Below are 18,027 nucleotides of genomic sequence, written 5' to 3' on the forward strand. Positions count from 1 at the left end.
CATCTTACCTATAATTCCTAACTTAAACCATCCTTCTCAACATTTTTCATCATTTAAATAAAAGTAAATTCAAATAATTGACTTGCCTTGTGAAGGTGTGCCTTTGGAGTATCTTTCCTCAGCCTAGAGGATGATGAAAAAAAAAAAAAAAACAAAAACAAAAACCAAAACTCAATTTTTCTCGGTTTACTATAATCAGCAAGTCAGGCTGCCTAGTAATTCTTGTTGCTGGAAGAAAAACTCACAAGATACAAGTTCGTGTAGGTTTGGGGGAGGTTTTCAATGGTAAATGCCTCCTCCTACCTTGGTAATGGGGTATTTGAGATCACCCTTTTTTTGTGGAGTAGTTTCAATTCTGTTTGTAAGTAATTTCTTTGCAAAATGAATGTCAAGCAAACACTTGTCAAACTACAGAAAGTTATAGTACAAAGGAGACTCTGTACCCACTAGAAGTCACTTTATAGTAGAATGAACTGCCTTGACAAGTGGTAGAAGCCCGTGCCCCGAGGTTCAAGCCAAGTCTGGTACCAACTCCCAGGGCTGCTCTAGAGGAGAGTCTGGTTTAAAATTTGTGTGTGTGTGTGTGTGTGTGTGTGTGTGTGTGTGTGGTTTGTGTGTTAATCTCATGATCCCAAAGTTCTCTGTTCCCTAACTTTCTGCCTATAGCATTCTATGTCAAATGACAAATGACACTATGACACTAGCTCCAAATGTGGTTCTGGCACTGAAATTTTAAGTGTAAAAGCATCCACATACTACATGGCAGCAATCCACACATCCCGTAGTTTTTGTCAGTCTATTCAATACCTGAATTTTGCTTTGCTTTGATACATTAAGAGAACTCCAGAAAGCATATGTGGTCCAAACTCTCTGAGCCAAGCCTCTCTTGACTTCTGATAGACCTTGTCCTTGCATTTAGTTTTTCTACTTGAAGGCAACAATGGACGATCACGGGAACAGTAATTCCTTTTCTGTTCTTCTTTTGGTTTGAATGGGTCCCACAAAAGTTGGTGTGCTAGAAATTTAACTCTCAGATTCAAATTTGATGTTATTTGAAGCTGAGGTCTTTTGGAGGCAATTAGGTTTAGATGAGGTCATGAGGGTAGAGCCCCCATGATGAGATTAGTGGCTTTATAAAAAGAGGAGAGACCCTAAGTTTGTAGGCTTCAGTGCTCCATGGAATGTCCTCTGTCATGTTATGACAGTAAGAAGGTCCTTACCGGATGAGGCCCCTTGATCTTGGACTTCCTAGCTTATTTCCTGTAAGAAATAAATTTCTTCTCTCTTAGTTTTCTCCTTCCAGTTGTCCCTCGGTCTTTTCTAATAGAGAAAAGCTGCCCTGGTAGTGCCAGTGGCACTGAATGGGGTTCAAGAGACAAGCTACTTACTGCTCCAAAATCTTTTTTGCTCATTCACATCATCTCCCATGTAGTCTCCTAGGGATAACCTGAAGCCCAGGTTTGCTCTGTGGTGGTCATCTGGGAGCAGGGAGGAGGACTAAGCAGAGAGAAGGCACTACCACGTCCTATGCCAGCAGTTCCAGAACTATAATACCTTCGCCAGTGGTGGTTTGGGAAACAATTTTTAGTAGTATGCCAGCAAATATTTTATTTCAGTAGTTGTGTATTTATTTTTATGGGTACCTTCTACTTTTGGCAAGGAATGTTGATTTTTCCATTTATGGTTATAGTGTAATATTTTATTTAAAAAATAAAATGGAGAAACTGATTTTAAAAATATATACTACTTAAATATATATTTAATAAATACAGGTGGACCACAAAAATGGTAAGAGGATGCCTGGGGTCGATGAAAATGAGGACCAATCTTCATGTGCCCCAGAGAAGCACTTCTTGAAAAGTGTGCCAGCTTTGAACCCCTGGGGTGGGCACATTTCTTATGTGTGGAGTCATGGAGTATCTGTGCTTTCAGAGCACTCCTACATGCAGAAATGGAAGGGGAGGGGCACCCTGAGAGTATGAAACCAGGGCCTGCAAAACAGCTATTTTCTCCACCCCCTTGCATCAGCAGCCTAGTAGTCACACTCTAAATGTCCTTTAGTGCATTGTCTTTTCCAGGTCATTGCCAAGTGGTTGGTCAGCATACCACTAGTTTTCATGATGGGAGAAATTGGGAGATTTAATAGTGTCTTCCACATTTTGGTAGAGGACACCAGGCCCTGGTCAGTGGGGCACCAAAGCACTTCTCCAAGGGCTATGCAGTCCTTTCTGGCACAAGAATATGTTCATATAGGAGGCATTTCAGGAAAGAAGGTTGTGAGCCATTTAACTTGTCTTTCTTTCCATCTGAACTGTGATCCAAATTAGCAGTTTGCCTGTGAAGACAACTTATTAGGAAGAGCAATGTGAAATTAGAAACTAGTATTTATTGTGTTAGATGTTTTGCATGTATTATTTATTTAACCCTATAAGAAATAATATGTTCTCTGGGAGATAAAAATGTCTGTATGACCAGGATCACAGATTACCTGTTAAATAAGGCTCTCCCTCCTTTTTTTCTTTTTCAAGAAGCTAAATCTATTTTTATTGTTTCTTTTTAGTTATACATAACATTAGGTTCATTTTGACATAATTAAAAAATCATGGAATAGAATTTGCTCTATCAGTCCCCAGTATTTTCCCTTTTATAGTTGATAGAAAATTCAGCTTATCATTTGGCAGATGTGGGCTCTGATGCCCTCTAGTGACAAGAAAAATTCTTTGGTAGAAGTAATTTCCCTAAATAATCAGTTGTCTCCATAGGGTTGTATAGGCAATTATCTTTACCTGGTTTGAAACCAGAATAGTAATTTGAAGCCATTAATTTTGGAAATAAAGAATTTGTTATACTGATAATAAACTTTGATGAAATATCAGTTAGGATCCTTTTAATTGTAAGGATTTGACTAAGGTAAAAACAATTTATTGGGTTAGGTAACAATTTATTGGGTAGTCGAGGTTTCAATTTCAGGACTATATATACTCATCCAGGCCTCTGGTAACATCACCAGGTTTCACCTCTTGATGTAGATTCCTCTTCATCAAGGAAGTTAAGTAAGAGTTGTAGGGAGGTGGAAACAATCAGTGCTCTTTATATCTGTGTATGGAAATGTCACAATGAAACACATTGATTTGTAGAATTAATATACACAAATAGTAAAATTCAAAAGTTAAAAAGGCAATTAATTAAAAAAAAACAGAATTTTCTAAAATCATTTGACCATGAAATATATTCCTTTCTACAAAGTACCTCTACCTATTTCATTGAACTCTAGGGTAATTAGATGCACAGGTGGGAGGTGATGGGTGATAGTAGAAAAAGCAAAGCCCTGGGAGCAAGAACATATAAGGTCAACTCCTGCCTCTGCTATTTATTAACTAACCAACTTTGGCCAGTGTTGCTTAAACCTTTTTGGCTACAATTCCTTCAAGGGCAAATCATTTGTGAAAGTTGCTAACTTAGAACTAACACTCAAGAAATGTTGATTTTGCCAGTTGTCCTCCCTTTCTCTCTTTCTCTTCCTTTCCCTTTTCTTGATATTTTAAAATTCAAATGAACTTTTTAGGATAGTTTTAATATTTACAGAAAAGCTGCAAAGACGACATAAAGGGTCCCCATATTCCATCCTCCCACCACTCACTTCTTTGCTTGCCCAGACCCAACAAGACCTGCACAGCCAGAGTCCTCTTCATATGGCATGAACAATCCACCCCGAGGTGAGGCAGAGGCAAGTAAATCAATACCAGACTGGTGACATGCACAAAGACAAATGAAAAACACAGGGTGAGTGCACTCAGGAGAGTGACCTAACCCAGATTTCCAGATTTGGGAGCCTGAACACGCTTCTAGAAGGAATTGTGAACAAAGAGGAAGCCTGAAGGATGAAGAATGGGCTAGGCAGGGCTGGTTCCAGAGTAGTGTGCTTAAAGAGATGAGCCCTGCTGGGGAGGAAGACAGGTAGTAACAAATACTGAACTCCACAGTGGTGCAGTTAATCAACTGCTTCTAGACTCAGGCTCATTAATGATGTCATTGCCCAGACTTTCTGTAACAATCATGCTAATCCATCTACTAAGATATCTTCTTTCCCAAAATAATAGAGACTTTGAGCAGTGTTACTCAGAGCACTAAAGAATTACAAGTTTTTTTTTTTTTTTTTTTTTTTTTTTTTTTTAAAGAACATTTGTCAGGAAATTGTGAGTAACAAAAAGTAACAAAGGAGAGGAAGTCATTGTGAACGTTTAATACAGCTGGGGCTTTCTGATTTGTCATAAATAGTTAACTTTGTTCTTCTTTTGAGAAATACGATCTGACTGCCCCCTCCCTCTTCATAATCCCATAGCACAATCTCTATTTTACCGTATGATGATTGCCACTTAATACAATATTCAGTGGCTCCTATGAGGACCTCTAGTGCTCAACCACAAGATCGCGACCTGAGTGAAAGCCAAGTCTTGGGCTGGTTATTCGCCGCAACTGGCTAAGGCTCCTGCACACAGGCATGAAGTACCAACTTTTAGCTCCAGATTCGGCTCAAGGCTTCCCCAACCTTCCCAGGCTAAACTACAGAAAAGCTGAGGAAGGATCTCAATCGGGCTCTGAGGGCTTTCACCTAAACTGAGCTTGTCAGCCAACCGCGGAAACACCCCAGGATGGGACATGCCCTTTGTGCAACAAACCCTGACTTTCCCCACTGAGGCCTCCGGCGTTCCCCAGCAAAACTTCCCTTCTTCTTGACCCCGGGGTTTTTTGTTAGGTCGTATCTCCTCTCTCCAAAGGAGCGACGTGCAGGTGTTCAAAGACGCTTCCGGGAAGAGAGAGGAAAACGGTTTGAGAATAACTTCGCTGGAGCTCTAGGGGCGGGCCCTGGCAGAGAATACACCTGGACCCCAGCCAGAACTGGAGGTGCGGCTCTCGTGGCAGTCACTTCTCCCAGGTCTGGTGACTTGCTCTGCTCGGAGTTGGAGAGGCCCTTTCACTTCGGCGGATTGCTCCACAGCCATGCCCAGGATCTGGGTTCTCCTGCCTCTGGTGATCTCTCTCCCGCCGGGGTGGGGCTTCTCCCTGCTTAGCCCTGGAGCGCGCGCTGTGGGGCCGGAGCAGGACCCGCTCCAGAGCTGCGGCGGTGGCGGGTCACTGGTGCCTGGGAATTGGGGCGCGCTGGCCAGCCGGGTGCGGCGGGTAGTGGATCAATGGCTCCCGGGTGGTCAGGAAGCCCGGGAACTTGATTTTCTTGGGGCCTGTCGGGTAGTGCTGAGCCCGGAGGGCAGGAGGCGCACTGCCAGCCCTTTGGGAGTGGGGGTCGGGGGAACTGTTGTGCGCGACGAAAAGGTGGACGTGGGAGTGACCAGGGTCGAGGCAGGGGCCCGGGAGACTTTGGTGTCGCTGGAGGAGTACTCCAGCCAGAGGGAAGAGGGAATCTTCTGGACTTACACAGTGCCAAGCCAAAGGTCCGCTTCGCGGTGGGTGGGACTGTGAAAGCGCGCGATGCCCGGGGGCGACGGGGAGCCGTACTGCTAGTTTTCTGACTGTTCTCAAACTTAGGGTGCAAGTCGACCTTAGGCAGTGGTTACTGGTGAATCTTCGGAAGGCACCGTTTCTTTTTTGATAAAATTATCTCGGACAGAATACACCTCTGGAGGTTTCCTTTCCTCCTTTTAGCAACACAGAAAAAGAAAGTAGTTGCTTCCCTTCCGGAAACTCCTCTCCTTAAGACTGTAAGTCGCTATCTCAGTGGGTTTCTGTTTTTGTTTTTCTACCTTCTTTTTCTCCTCTTATTCTGCCTTAGCTTGCCCTGTCACGGTAAGTTTCTGAAAGCCGGGGCGGGAGGAAGCATTGGTCTTGGGACCTTTGCCTGGGTGTCTGCTCACATCGCATGCGCGCTAAACCAGGTAACTGTACTTGGCCAGTAGCTTGGGTGGCCTCTTTTGGAGAGTTCCTTGCTCAGAAAATGCCAGCTTTATGATAGCATATCTAAGGACTTGGTCCCAAGAGGTTCAATTTGAGTTCTGAGTGTCAATGGTTTATTTTATTAGGCCCCAACGAAATCCTAGACAGGAGTGTTTACAAATGCGATCCCAAGTCAGTTCTTTCAGAAGCTTCATCTCTGGTTATAGAAGGGGAAATGGGCTTCAGAGAGCTTAAATAATCCACCTGAGATCATACAGCAGAGCAGAGCTTGAATTTTGATCTTATTCCAAGACATGGGCAATTTGCTGATTGCAGTTGATTTCTAGAATACATCAAGAGTTTAAACGAAAAATTTGTCTGAGACCACTTTGTAACCAGGAAAAAAAAAAAAAAAAAAAAAAATCCACCCTAGTCCTTTCAGAAATAATGTGCAATATTTGGGCTCCTTTAGAAATTTCCCTAGAAAAAGTTTAAGATCAAAATTGAGAAATCACTTATACAATCTCAGAGTATACTCTTCCTAATTACTCCACTGTTACAGTGTGAATTGCTTTGACTGTCTGTTTTGCGATAGGAGTATTAGCAAAGTGTAAGAAAATTGTCAAGGCCTGGAGGTATGTGTATTTAACGTACCTTCAGTTGTATCTTTACTAAGTGATGCATTCCTGAAGCGCCGAGGAAACTTTTTCAAAAGAATGCACATTCATGCATACTTTTCTTTACATATGATATGATAATACTTATAATATTAAAATTAAATATAACATTTATGATATATTTATTTAAGAGATTAAGATTTGTTAAATAATGTTATAAATACAGATGAGTAGAACTTAAAAATCAGACAACCCTCTCACCTAGATAATCATTGTTTATATTTTGTTGTATATCTTCCATTTTCTCTTTTAGTATGACTTTTTGAAATTTACACAACATGCCCGCTGCTTGTCCAAAATCATATCTGTGTTCTTCAAGAAGTTCCATATTGTGTGTCCCCTTGTGTTTTTCCAGAAAAAAAAAAAAAAAAAAAAAAAAAAAAGCTTACTTTTTATGCCTCCTCACTTGGTAGTTCTTTGTTAGTAGTAGCAATAAATAAAATGGAGGCAAAGGGTTCATTATATGAAACAGGGAAGCACATTTTGCTTAATTGGGTTAATGAACTGGAAGAAGATGTGACAGCTGGGAGCTGCTTCATTTTTTTTCCTTTCCTCTCTGCTTCCCTTTCCTCTCCCTAGTCTTGCAGAATTAGTTTTCTTTCCCTAGTTTCTGGGTGTTTTTTCTATGGCACTTACAACACATAAGTTTGAAATTCCAAAACATTCACAAGGTTCTAGAAGAGAAAGAAAAATTAAAACAAAAAAACTTTTTTTTTTTTTGGAAATACCTTTGGGTACTGTGTTGGTTGGTTTTTATGAGGTGGTTGTTGTTTTTTAAAAATAGTGCATGGTCCAAAGAGTTTTTTTTTTTTTTTTTTTTTGGAAAATAAAGAGCATTTTATTTATTTATAATTTGATAATTTTCCTTAGGGCAGTCCAAGAAGCATGCAATGGGCTGCAGTGTGTCTCTAATTTTATTTTTTAAATGGGTTTTACTTATCACAAAGGATTTAAAAAGTTTTATGAATGCAGTAAAATGATGAAATTTAAATCAAAACGTTAACAATTAGTGTGAAAAACCTGTTCGTAAATGATAGCATGAATGAGAGGCAAAAATTAAGTTGATACTTGGAAGACCACCAGGGGCCCCAGTAACAGCTAGACAAATGCAAAGTCCTCTATTCTCCATGACTGAGATACAGTTGTCACTTTTAGTGGCAAATTAGCATTTAACTTGGAAAAAGAAATTATTTCTTGCACTGAGTTTAGAGGTGGAAAATGGTGAGACAGAAGCAAAGAAGAACCATGATTTGGATATTGTCTCCGAGTTAAGTCTCTTTGGGGCAGTGGACAAGTAATTTACTTGTTAACACTCCTTGAGTGTATTTCAAAAGAACCTGAAAACTATGGAATGAATCTTCAGGGGAAGCTGATCACTATAGCACAATTGCCACTTGGAGAGACTCACCATTTTCTGAGATAATCAGAAACCTAAATAAGGAAATCCCCCCCTTGAAAACCCCTACTAACTTAAGTGCTTTTGGTGAATCATCTTGGGTCCCAAAAGTCCCTTACTGAGCACATGTTTTCTAATAGGTACTACAGTCCACAGCAACTTGAAACAAAATTTAGGATAGCGAATCCATCTATCTCTTCCTGTTAAATGGGTAAATATAGAAACAAATGACCAGATGAAGTGAAACAAAAAGTAAACATTGAAAAATAAAGTCACTCATTTTAGATTCATTAGAATCTTTTTTTGTTTTTTTTTTTTATAGCCTTGTCTATACCTGCACATAATTACGTTTTATCAGTGCTGTTTATATTCTGCTTTTTATCATTTTATACATACTCAAATCATTGTTTCTTTTAATTTTTATTTGATATGTCATAGAGATGGCTTTTATTAAATGAGCTGTAATTACTGAATTTTATTTATAATTATTATTTTTAATTTCCTTATTACTTTTATTTATAATTTCTTATAAAGAAAACATTTCTTACTGTACTGCTGTATCAGCAGATGTAATCACCCCAGGGAGAGGACCAAGCTTACCGCAGGCTATGTTAAGCTGTATACTGGGATAAACTTCCTAAATTGGAATAAACTTGGCATTGGATTTATGAACGATAGGCTGTTCTTTGATCCAGTTATGCAGCATTATACATATATAAATAATTGTATATATTTATTCACCTCTATATTCTGTGAGATCATGAAAATTTAAGATATGAGAAACATGGACACTTGATTTCTGAGTTAGAGATCTTGAAAAAAGACACAAACAAACGAGTAGAGAGAGAGAGAACATGTACAAGCTCAGAGGTAAGGCCTTTAAGTCCTTGCTGAAGAAGCTTTGATGATTTACTCCTCTCACAACAGAATCTTTGGTCCTAGTAAGCTGTTTTTTCACATTTATGCTGAAGGGTCGAGGCCTGATTTTAAAAATTGGACCTATACTTACAGAAAGACAAATATCACATGATGTCACTTACATGTAGAATCTAAAAAAGTTGAACTCGTAGAAGTAGAGAGTAGTAAGATGATTATCAGGGGATATCAGAGGAGAGTGGCTGCAGAGATTTTGGTCAAAGGATACCAAATTTCAGGATGAATGGATTCAGACAGGGTGAATACATTTGAGAGATTTTGTTCAACATGGTGGCCATAGTTAATAATAACGTATTATATGCTTCAAATTCACTCATATTTTAGATGTTCTTACAACAAAGAAAAACCATTAGTATGTGAGGTAATACAGATATTAATTAGCTCAATTTAGCCATTCCATAATGTATATGTGTTTCAAAACATGTTGGACATCATAAATATGTATGAATTTTGTTCATTAAATTTTTTTTAAAAAATTGGCCTTATATTGCCCCCAGACTGTTTTTGTTTAGCCCACACTATGTTGACACATAAAGCATGTATATACGCATTTGCTTATTTATTTAATTTTAATATTTATTGCCACCATTTAAGTGTTAGGGATTTTGGTTTCTCTTGAAAAACTGAAGATCTAAGCTGATATAACACATGTCCCTGTTCCCCTGGAGCTCGGTAATGGCTGCCCCTTGGATCCAGGTAGAACATTCCAGTTTGATGAGCCCCTTCCAATTGTTGTTGTCTATTATAACTGGTTATTTTACTTTTGTGTTACTTTTATGACCCCTCTAGGCATTTAAGGCTTCTGGGGCTCCAGTTTAGGACTTTGTAGCCTTCACATTACCTATTTCTCTGCCAAAAATGACTTCTTTCCAGACTTATATTTGGAAAGATCATTAGTTCTCCATGAAAAGCCACATTCTGATTTGCAGGTGCAAAACACAGATGCGGTTAAGTCTATAAACTCTTTACCTTCTCACATGTAAATGTAGTATCCTGGTAACCTCAGATTTTCTTTCCTCTAGCCCAAGTGTTATCCAAATGTGGTGAGCATGAATATTGCCAGGGATATTTATTGAAGATGATCATGAGAAGGCCCTATTCACAGAGATCCTGATTCCTTGGGTCTGTGGTGTGATATAAGTATTTTTTTTAATGCATCATTGTTTGATTCTAATATCTTTCAGATTTTGAGAATGATTTTTCTAACTTTAGCATTAAACTCAAAACCTAATCCCGGTTGAAATTTCTTAGGTTCTTTCATTTTATTTTTTGGCTTGGTCAGTCAACCCAAACACTTATTCCTACTGCCTCAGCTACATCTGAACTCTCCAGAAACTGGCTTTAAAAAAGAAAGAAAATGTCCCTGGGATAGGATTAACTTGCATTTTTATTTTATATATTTGAAAAATATAAAAACAAATGAAATGGAATTTTCACTTATCTTTTTCATGTAAAAATTTATTTTATTTTTTATTTCAGTTTTTCAATGATAGTATAAAATGGCATTACTAGTTCTTTTTTTTTTGCAAAAATATATTAAAGATGATTAAAACATTGACATCGAATTGTGCAATGATGCATTTTCTTAAAAAAGGAACTCTTGTCTTTTTTTTTAGAATTTATATTTCCTTAAGTATTGATAAGTAACTAAAGTCTAATTAGCAGCAAGTAGAATTAGTTAGTGGAACTTTATCCCTTGCTTCATTTTTCTTTTAGTAATAGAGATGTCAACCAGAATAGCAGGGCTAGTAAGTCTGGTGAGAAGTAGTTCTGGTTCTTCTGAGTTCCTGACAATTTAATTTCTGCATACCATGGAAAATCTGTTCTCTTATCTGGTTAACTCTGCTTCTTATTGTATGAGATAAGTCCTTGGACTCAGCTATGCATTATCCCAAGTTTGTAGGTACCTCAAATCAAGAATCTGAAGGGTTGGAGAGGCTGTAATTTGACTCTTATATTAGTGTGCTGGGGCTGCGGTAACCAAGTACCTCACATAAGTGGCTTGAACAAAAGAAATTTATCATCTCACAGTTCTGGAGGCTGGAAGTCTGAGATCAAGGCGTCAGCAGGGTTGGTTCCTTCTGAGGACCATGAAGGAACTATCTGTCACAGGCCTTTTTCCTTGGCTTATATACAGCCTTCTCTCTGTGTCCTTGAATCATGACTCTCTCTGTTAGTGTGTGCCCAGATTTCCTCTTCAAAAAAGGGCACCAGTCACACTGGATTAGAGCTCACTGTGAGTACCTCCTTTTAATCGCCTCTGTAAAGATCCCTGTTCCAAAGATAGTCATATTTTGAGGTACTGGGAATTAGGTCATCACCCTGTGAACTGGGGGGTGGGAGCACAATTCAGTCCACAAGTCTTGACTCTCTTGAGCTAGCCGAGTGACCACAGGCCAGTCACTATACTGGCTTGAAGCATTCTTCTGTCAGAGAGGGTGTTTAAAGACATCACCTTCAGAGCTTTTCTGCTCTAAAACTAAAATGAGATATCACATTTTGATTCACATATTAAAGATCTTAGGAATTAGCTGAAGGCTTTGCTGGTGTCAACAAGACAATTTTTAAAAATTTCTCACTTTCTGTTTCTACCTCTCACCCAAGTGCCCTCTGCCTTCTGTCTTGGTTGAATTCTGAAAGACAATTTGGGTGGTGAGCTCTTTTCCCTAGAACCCATCTCTTCTCATCAATCTGTTTAAAGTTCAGATCCAGAGGTTAACATGTCCTCTTGGAATTTGAGATGTCTAACTGACAAATAATTCTATTAACAAGCATTTAAAATTAAGTTTTAAACCTAGTATTTTATTATACTTGTATATTAGGGTAACTGTTATGCTTATTGAACACGGTACACTTTTAAAAACACTGGATTCAAGTATGAAATAATAATCCTGATATTTTAAAACAAACCTTCTAGAACTTACACATATAAATGAACATTTGCCACCCCTTTCCCCCACAGTAGCCTCTGTAGGTAACTAAACAACACTATAGTGATTAGATTTTTTTCTCCAGGCAGTTTATAAGCCACACTTATAAGCTCTTGAAGGTGTAAAAATAGTTTTTAAGAAATGTGTCTATTTATTTATAATTACATGATAGTACAAGGTGCTAAGTTATAACTACTTTTTACATATCTCATCATCTCATTGGCAGCCCAGCAACTCAAGGGTTGCATTTTTGACATGGGAATCTATGAGGATATGACTAATAAGGATTCATTTCTGGTAAAAATTCTTTAAGAAAAATAAACCCAAATTTCATCAGAGACAGAACTTACTGCCAGCTACAGTTACTAGTTTGTGGTGATTTGTATAACTGAGCTTTCAATTTCGTAAATTAAACCTTTCCCTTTAATATGACACATCTTTTTTGTCTAACAATTTTGCTTAAAAAATGAAACACTTTCCTTCACTGTCAAACAGTGCCTTATATTGAGTGGTGGGTGACATAGTCTCAGTGAATGCAAGCGAAATAAAATAGCCCTGATCACAATTATTTAAGGAACAAGTTATATTCAACTAAACTAAAGTTGATATTTATGATGTCTGATTCAGTAAAATCACCGAACTTTGAAAGAAAACTTGAGAATAATTAAATTTGTATGAATGAATAAATGCTATCAGTTCAAATTTTAGAATTGTTTTTCCACCTTCCAAATGCTAGGTAAGTTTTTAGATTCACTACCATTATTATCCAGATTTTTACTCTTATTGTAAAAGAAAAATAGATGATAAATCAATACAGATCTTCAGGCTTAACACAATCTGGTTACTACTGAAATTGTACCTTTTGATTTTTGTTGTTATACAATGAACACTTGTCCAGCATAGTAAGAAACAGATGAGTTAAGCAAAACAAAGGAACAAAGTTATTTCTAGTCTTAACAATGAGGAATAAAAACTATTCGAATTTCAGTGTGTTAAAAACTGGCTTCCTGATGAGACTTTTTTTTTTCTTGAAATATCCTTTTTTATTAACTTACTACGTTTTCAGTTTTTAACCTTCTGGTGTTGAATTGTCTAGACCACTGATATTCCCCTTATAAAGATAGCAAAACTTTTCCTATAGTCAATGAAAATTGTGTTCTTGTGGAAGAAACTGCCTTCTGGCCTTTGGTTAGAAGTAAAACACTGTTTTCCGTAATTACTGTGGAGCTTGCTGCTGCCTGGCTATGTCAAGACAAACCATTTGATGCTCTGTATTGGAAAATTTCACTGACCATGTCAGGCATGTGTGTGCTCATTCTTGCCATTCAGAGGGCTGCCATTTTTCACCACTACTTTACATTAAATTTTTTCATGTTTGTTTCGAACTTCAATAAGAGCGCGTGTGTGTATGTGTGTGTGTGTGTGTGTGTGTGTGTGTGTGTGTGTGTTAGTTTCTTTTTTCTTTTTCTTTTTTTTTTTTTTTTCTTTCTCAAATCCTAGATCATCCTTCTACCATTTACCACCACAAACTCTTTGGAGTCATCTTTAATGAGAGTCTCAGTTTCTTCCAGTAGTTTTAAGGTAGGAAGATAGATCTCCCATAGGCAGATAGGATTAAGGCCTCAGAGAAGGAAAGGATGTGAGGGAGACATCATGTCGACCTAGTAGGAAACATCAGCTCTGGAGGGCATTCTGTGACTTACTACTCCCTGTCAGCTTTAACCACGATGACTTCTTAGTTAGAACATCTGTTTCTGTTCCTCACATCTTCTACCACAGCCGCCCTTCCTTAGTTACCCTCACCCTTATCCTGAGCAATGTGGAACACAAAACAGACCCCTACCCAAAGTGCTTTCTGTCCTCAAAAGATGTGTCAAACTACAGGTTGTACTTGTCCTCTTAATTATGTAAATAAGGGATTGAAATTATGCACTTCTGATTCACTTAGTAAGCTTGGAGCTTGAAGAGCTTGCTTGGTCCATGCTGACATTCCTTACCCCACCAACCACCTATGCTGGACCATCAGTATGTCTTTAAAAGCCCCTAGACAGCAGACACCCAGGGGCATCCCTCTCCTTGAGCCCCTCCTTTTGGGAGCTCTGCTTTATGTTACTCTAATAAATCCTATTATTACTCTTAACCTTGTGTCCATGGATTTCATTCTTCAAATTCCCAAGATGAGGAACCTACCCATCCATAGTTCATGTTACAATCACAGGAACAAATTCTCCTATATCCTTAGAAAATTTCTAGGAGGGCTCAAAGGGAGCAAATGCAGAGATTCTGGTGTAGAGTGATTTCCAGTTTCGATATCCTGTTTGTGTGTCCCAGATCCCCACCCTTACCACCCCTGCTCTCATGGTCTTGGCTACTCCCAGAAACTCAACGCTGAATTGGAGGGAGGAAAATATTAACTCAGTTTCTTCCCAAGATGTTGTTGTGGCTGGCCAGATTTATCTTCCCTGCCAGTTAGCGCTCTGGCTTTGGGAATCTTGCTACAGTTTTCTCAGACTAAGGGACTTAGGGTTGACTTCTGGTTCTCAGAGAAATACTTCCAAACACCTCCCTTTTCTGCAACATCCATTTGTTTGGAACATTCATTATATAATTAACAGGCAGGCTTTTTGCCAATGATTATCTGAAAACAAATTGAGTTGTTGATGTGCCTAGATGAAGTAAAAGTCATTTGGAAACTAGCTCACAAACTTGAAACAGAGCTCAGACCTGACCTGATATACAGGACCTGAATCTTTCCTCAGGCTTTCTTACTTTTGGGTTATTGAATAAGTCATCGTTGTATTCTCTGCTCAGCTGCACCTATTAAAATGCCTATAAGAACTCCTTCTACACAGATTTATTGTAACTATGATATATGATAGAGATGATATATGTGATTGAACTTTGTAAAAGGCAGTGTCAGGAAGGAACATGAATGGGGGTTGGTCCTCTCACTAAACCTTTTATGAATGACTCAGAAGGGGAAAGAGAGAAACAAATTTTCTCATTTACAGAAAATATTAAATCCTGTAGGCAATAGGATTTTCCTGTAACTTGAAGACTCAAGTTACAATAAACTTATGTTTAGAGCCATTTTAAAAATCTGCCTTGAAGCTGAAAAGATGCCATTTTCCCTTTCTGCTCTGCCACTCCAGGATTCTGTGTGATGACAGTATCTATGGATACAGAAGGCTATATGATCCGACTGTGGCCTTGTGTTAAATGTTAATAACCTGTGGATCAGGAGACATTGATCTTTGTTTCTTTTAATACCTTCTAACGATGTTTTTGCTGATAACGTTGGATTCTTCCTTACTCAGGCCATGCCCTGGAAAGCCTTTCCAACTACCTCACTCCCCCTTGTATTTTGTAAAGTCACTGCCCAAGTGTCTTCTTGCTCAGTAGCCTTCCCAGACTACTCTTTTGAATCATCATGTTCCTATTTAAATTCTCCATGCTCCTAAACCTCCTTTACTCATTTATATAGCATTTATCTCTCCCTTACCTGTTGTGTATTTCTTTTTTTCACCATCTCTCTTTATATAATGGTTATTTTATGTGTTAAGTTGGCTGGGCCACCCCACTGAGATAATTGATTAAACATTATTCTGGATGTTTATTCAATTATTATTCTGGAGGTTTATTATTATTCATTACTCTGTGGAGACATTTCTGGATGAGATTAACATCGATTGGAGTAAAGCTGACTTAGCCTTCCATAATGTACTGTGGATCTTAACCAATTAGTTGAAGACCTAAGTAGAACAGGGTGTCTGCCTCACCACCCTGAGCCAGAAGGAGTTCTGATAGCAGATTGTCTCTGGACTTGGGCTGCAGTTCTTCCCTGACTGCTGGCTTACCCTATCAGATTTCTGGTTCACTGAGCTTTCAAAATCATATGAACTAATTCCTTAAGATAAATTTCTCATATCTCCCCAGACCCTCTCTCTCAACACAACACACATACAATCTAAACAAAACACCCTGCTTTCATATAAACTCAGAGATATTTAAAATGAATTTGCTTAATTAATTGGCTTATGGATTATCTAGATGATGTGATTAAGGTTTCTCTGACTTAAAGAAATGTTATGGATATCTAAAATAATTTTTATTCTTCATTATTTTTCCATTTGGCTACCATTTGACTTAGTTTATGGACCTTTCAGACCTTAGATTTAACTCATTTTTTATCTTTTCTGGAGTAAAGATGATAACCTCCATAATGTAGGTGAGCCTCATCTAATCAGTTGTTAATTAGTTAATATATTGTTTAAAAGCATTACACCATCTCCTGGATATTGGATCAGATTTGCATACCAAGGAGGATAGGACTCTATACCCATAGAAGACACATGCGCACATGCACACACACTCAAACACACACACTCAAACACACACACGCAATTGGGCATCAACTTTGAGTGCTTTTTACTTGTCAATCTGGGCTAGCCCAGTTCCTATAAATCTCATCCCTTTGAGTTTAAATCTGTGTCATATTGTTTCTAGTGAGAAACCAGGACTGAAAGGAAGGAAAGCAAGTAATAACTCACCAGTAACTTTATTCTTCACAATAACAAAGGTGGCTGACAATATAAAAGAATTGTTCTTGTTCAGTGTGCAACAAGACTTACTGATCTTTTTTAGCTACTAAAGACTGCCCTATGTAAATTTATGATTTTTAATTAAAATAAATAAATTTAAAAAAAAAGAATTTTTACATTGATTTGAAAATTTTCATGTGCTCCAATGTCTGGAATGCTGAATAGTTAATATAATCAATTCCTGACCTTTAATTAGAAACTGGAGGTAGTTATAGAATAAGGAGTCCTAAAAATATGGCTTTCATTTGAAAGTCTCTCCTATCATAACAATTAACACTTTGGTATACCTCAAATCATGTTACTGTTTCCTAAAATCCAATTCTGTAACCTAGCTATGATTCTCTGATCTAAAAGAAGGACTAACATTAACATGATGACAGCATGACCTTTTGTGGCAGAGAAAGAAGTGAGAACCATTATCCTGAAAAGGGAAACTGATGCCGAAAGTAATATTTTGCTTAAAACTCCATGTTTGTTGTGTTTTAGAAAGAAAAAGATCTAAATTTATGTTTTAAAACAGAAAAGTCATGGGCTTGGAGCTCTGTAGTAGAGTGCTTGCTTGCGTTTGAGGTCTTGGGTTTAATTCCCAGCACATAAATAAATAAGTAAAATAAAATGCAGGTGTTACCTGGGGATGTAGGTCAGTGGTAGAATGTTTGTCTGGCATGTGTGAGGCCCGAGGTTCCTCTACGTTTGGAAACTTGACATTCATTTATTTTCCATTATAATTAAAATTAGTTATCTTTTGTATTTTCAGAGCTCAGCTCAACGAGTTTGTTAGGTAGATTTGGCAGTGATTTGGTGGAGAAGCCAGCATATTTAGTACCATTTTAAAAATCTGTGTACCAGTTCCAACTCTTCCTTATATTGAGTTGTTCATACCTTCAAAGTCAGCTATATTCTCTGTTAAGTTTACCCACCTCTGGGTATAGGGGAAAGAATGATATGGTAGGAATTAGGAGACAAATCTGAGCTCTACTTTTGCTAGTAAGTGACATGACCCTGGACATGTCAACCATTTCCTTGCTATTTTGGTGTCATTTTTCCTCTTGAAAGTCTGGATGTTAGAAATGCATCCTAAGATGAGGAAATGTGGACCACCACATCTCTTCATCTCTTCTTCATCCTCTCAGTCAGAAGCTGTGTAGTATCCTCTGACCTGAAGGATCAGTTTGGGCTGATGAAGAGAAAGGGCTGAGAGGGAAGTGGGGACTTTTTGGTTGTGATTTATATATGTAGAACATTTGGTTCTCTTGACTAAGAAGATGCCAGTGTTATGGGTCTGCCATATAGTAGGGGGTGGGGGAAAGACACACAGGAAAGCTATGAAAATGATCTTAAGAAAACAAAGTTCAAAACTAATACCGTAATGACTGGCAATAGAACTTACATACTTTGTGTAAGATGAGTGATTATTTTAAATTTATTTAGAGAGATAAAAAATAGATACTTAGGAAGCCCAAGAAAGGACCCAAGCAGGGATTATATATATATAAGATATATATATATATATATATATTTATATGTAAGATATGATATACATCTTTTTATACATATGTATAAAATATATATTTATTTATAATATATTTATAATATAT

At 37.9% G+C, this 18,027-nt stretch overlaps 1 protein-coding gene across 10 annotated transcripts in view; it reads left to right on the forward strand.

Moving 5' to 3' along the window:
• Positions 1-4,692: 4,692 nt before the first annotated feature.
• Positions 4,693-18,027, forward strand: part of FAS (Fas cell surface death receptor) — a 54,268-nt gene continuing 40,933 nt past the window's right edge. For 2 of the 10 annotated variants that reach the window (XM_079138333.1, XM_079138331.1), the window contains exon 1: positions 10,438-16,407. In XM_079138333.1, coding sequence (XP_078994459.1) covers positions 16,189-16,407 — 219 coding nt within the window. In that variant the 5' untranslated portion in view covers positions 10,438-16,188. Of the gene's footprint in view, positions 5,718-9,933; positions 16,408-18,027 lie in introns of those variants that run through there. The other 8 variants (XM_079138336.1, XM_079138337.1, XM_079138332.1 and 5 more) reach the window with 8 other exon arrangements.

This window comes from Sciurus vulgaris (assembly GCF_902686455.1).
Source record: "Sciurus vulgaris genome assembly, chromosome: 4".
NCBI classification, from domain to species: Eukaryota; Metazoa; Chordata; class Mammalia; order Rodentia; family Sciuridae; genus Sciurus; species Sciurus vulgaris.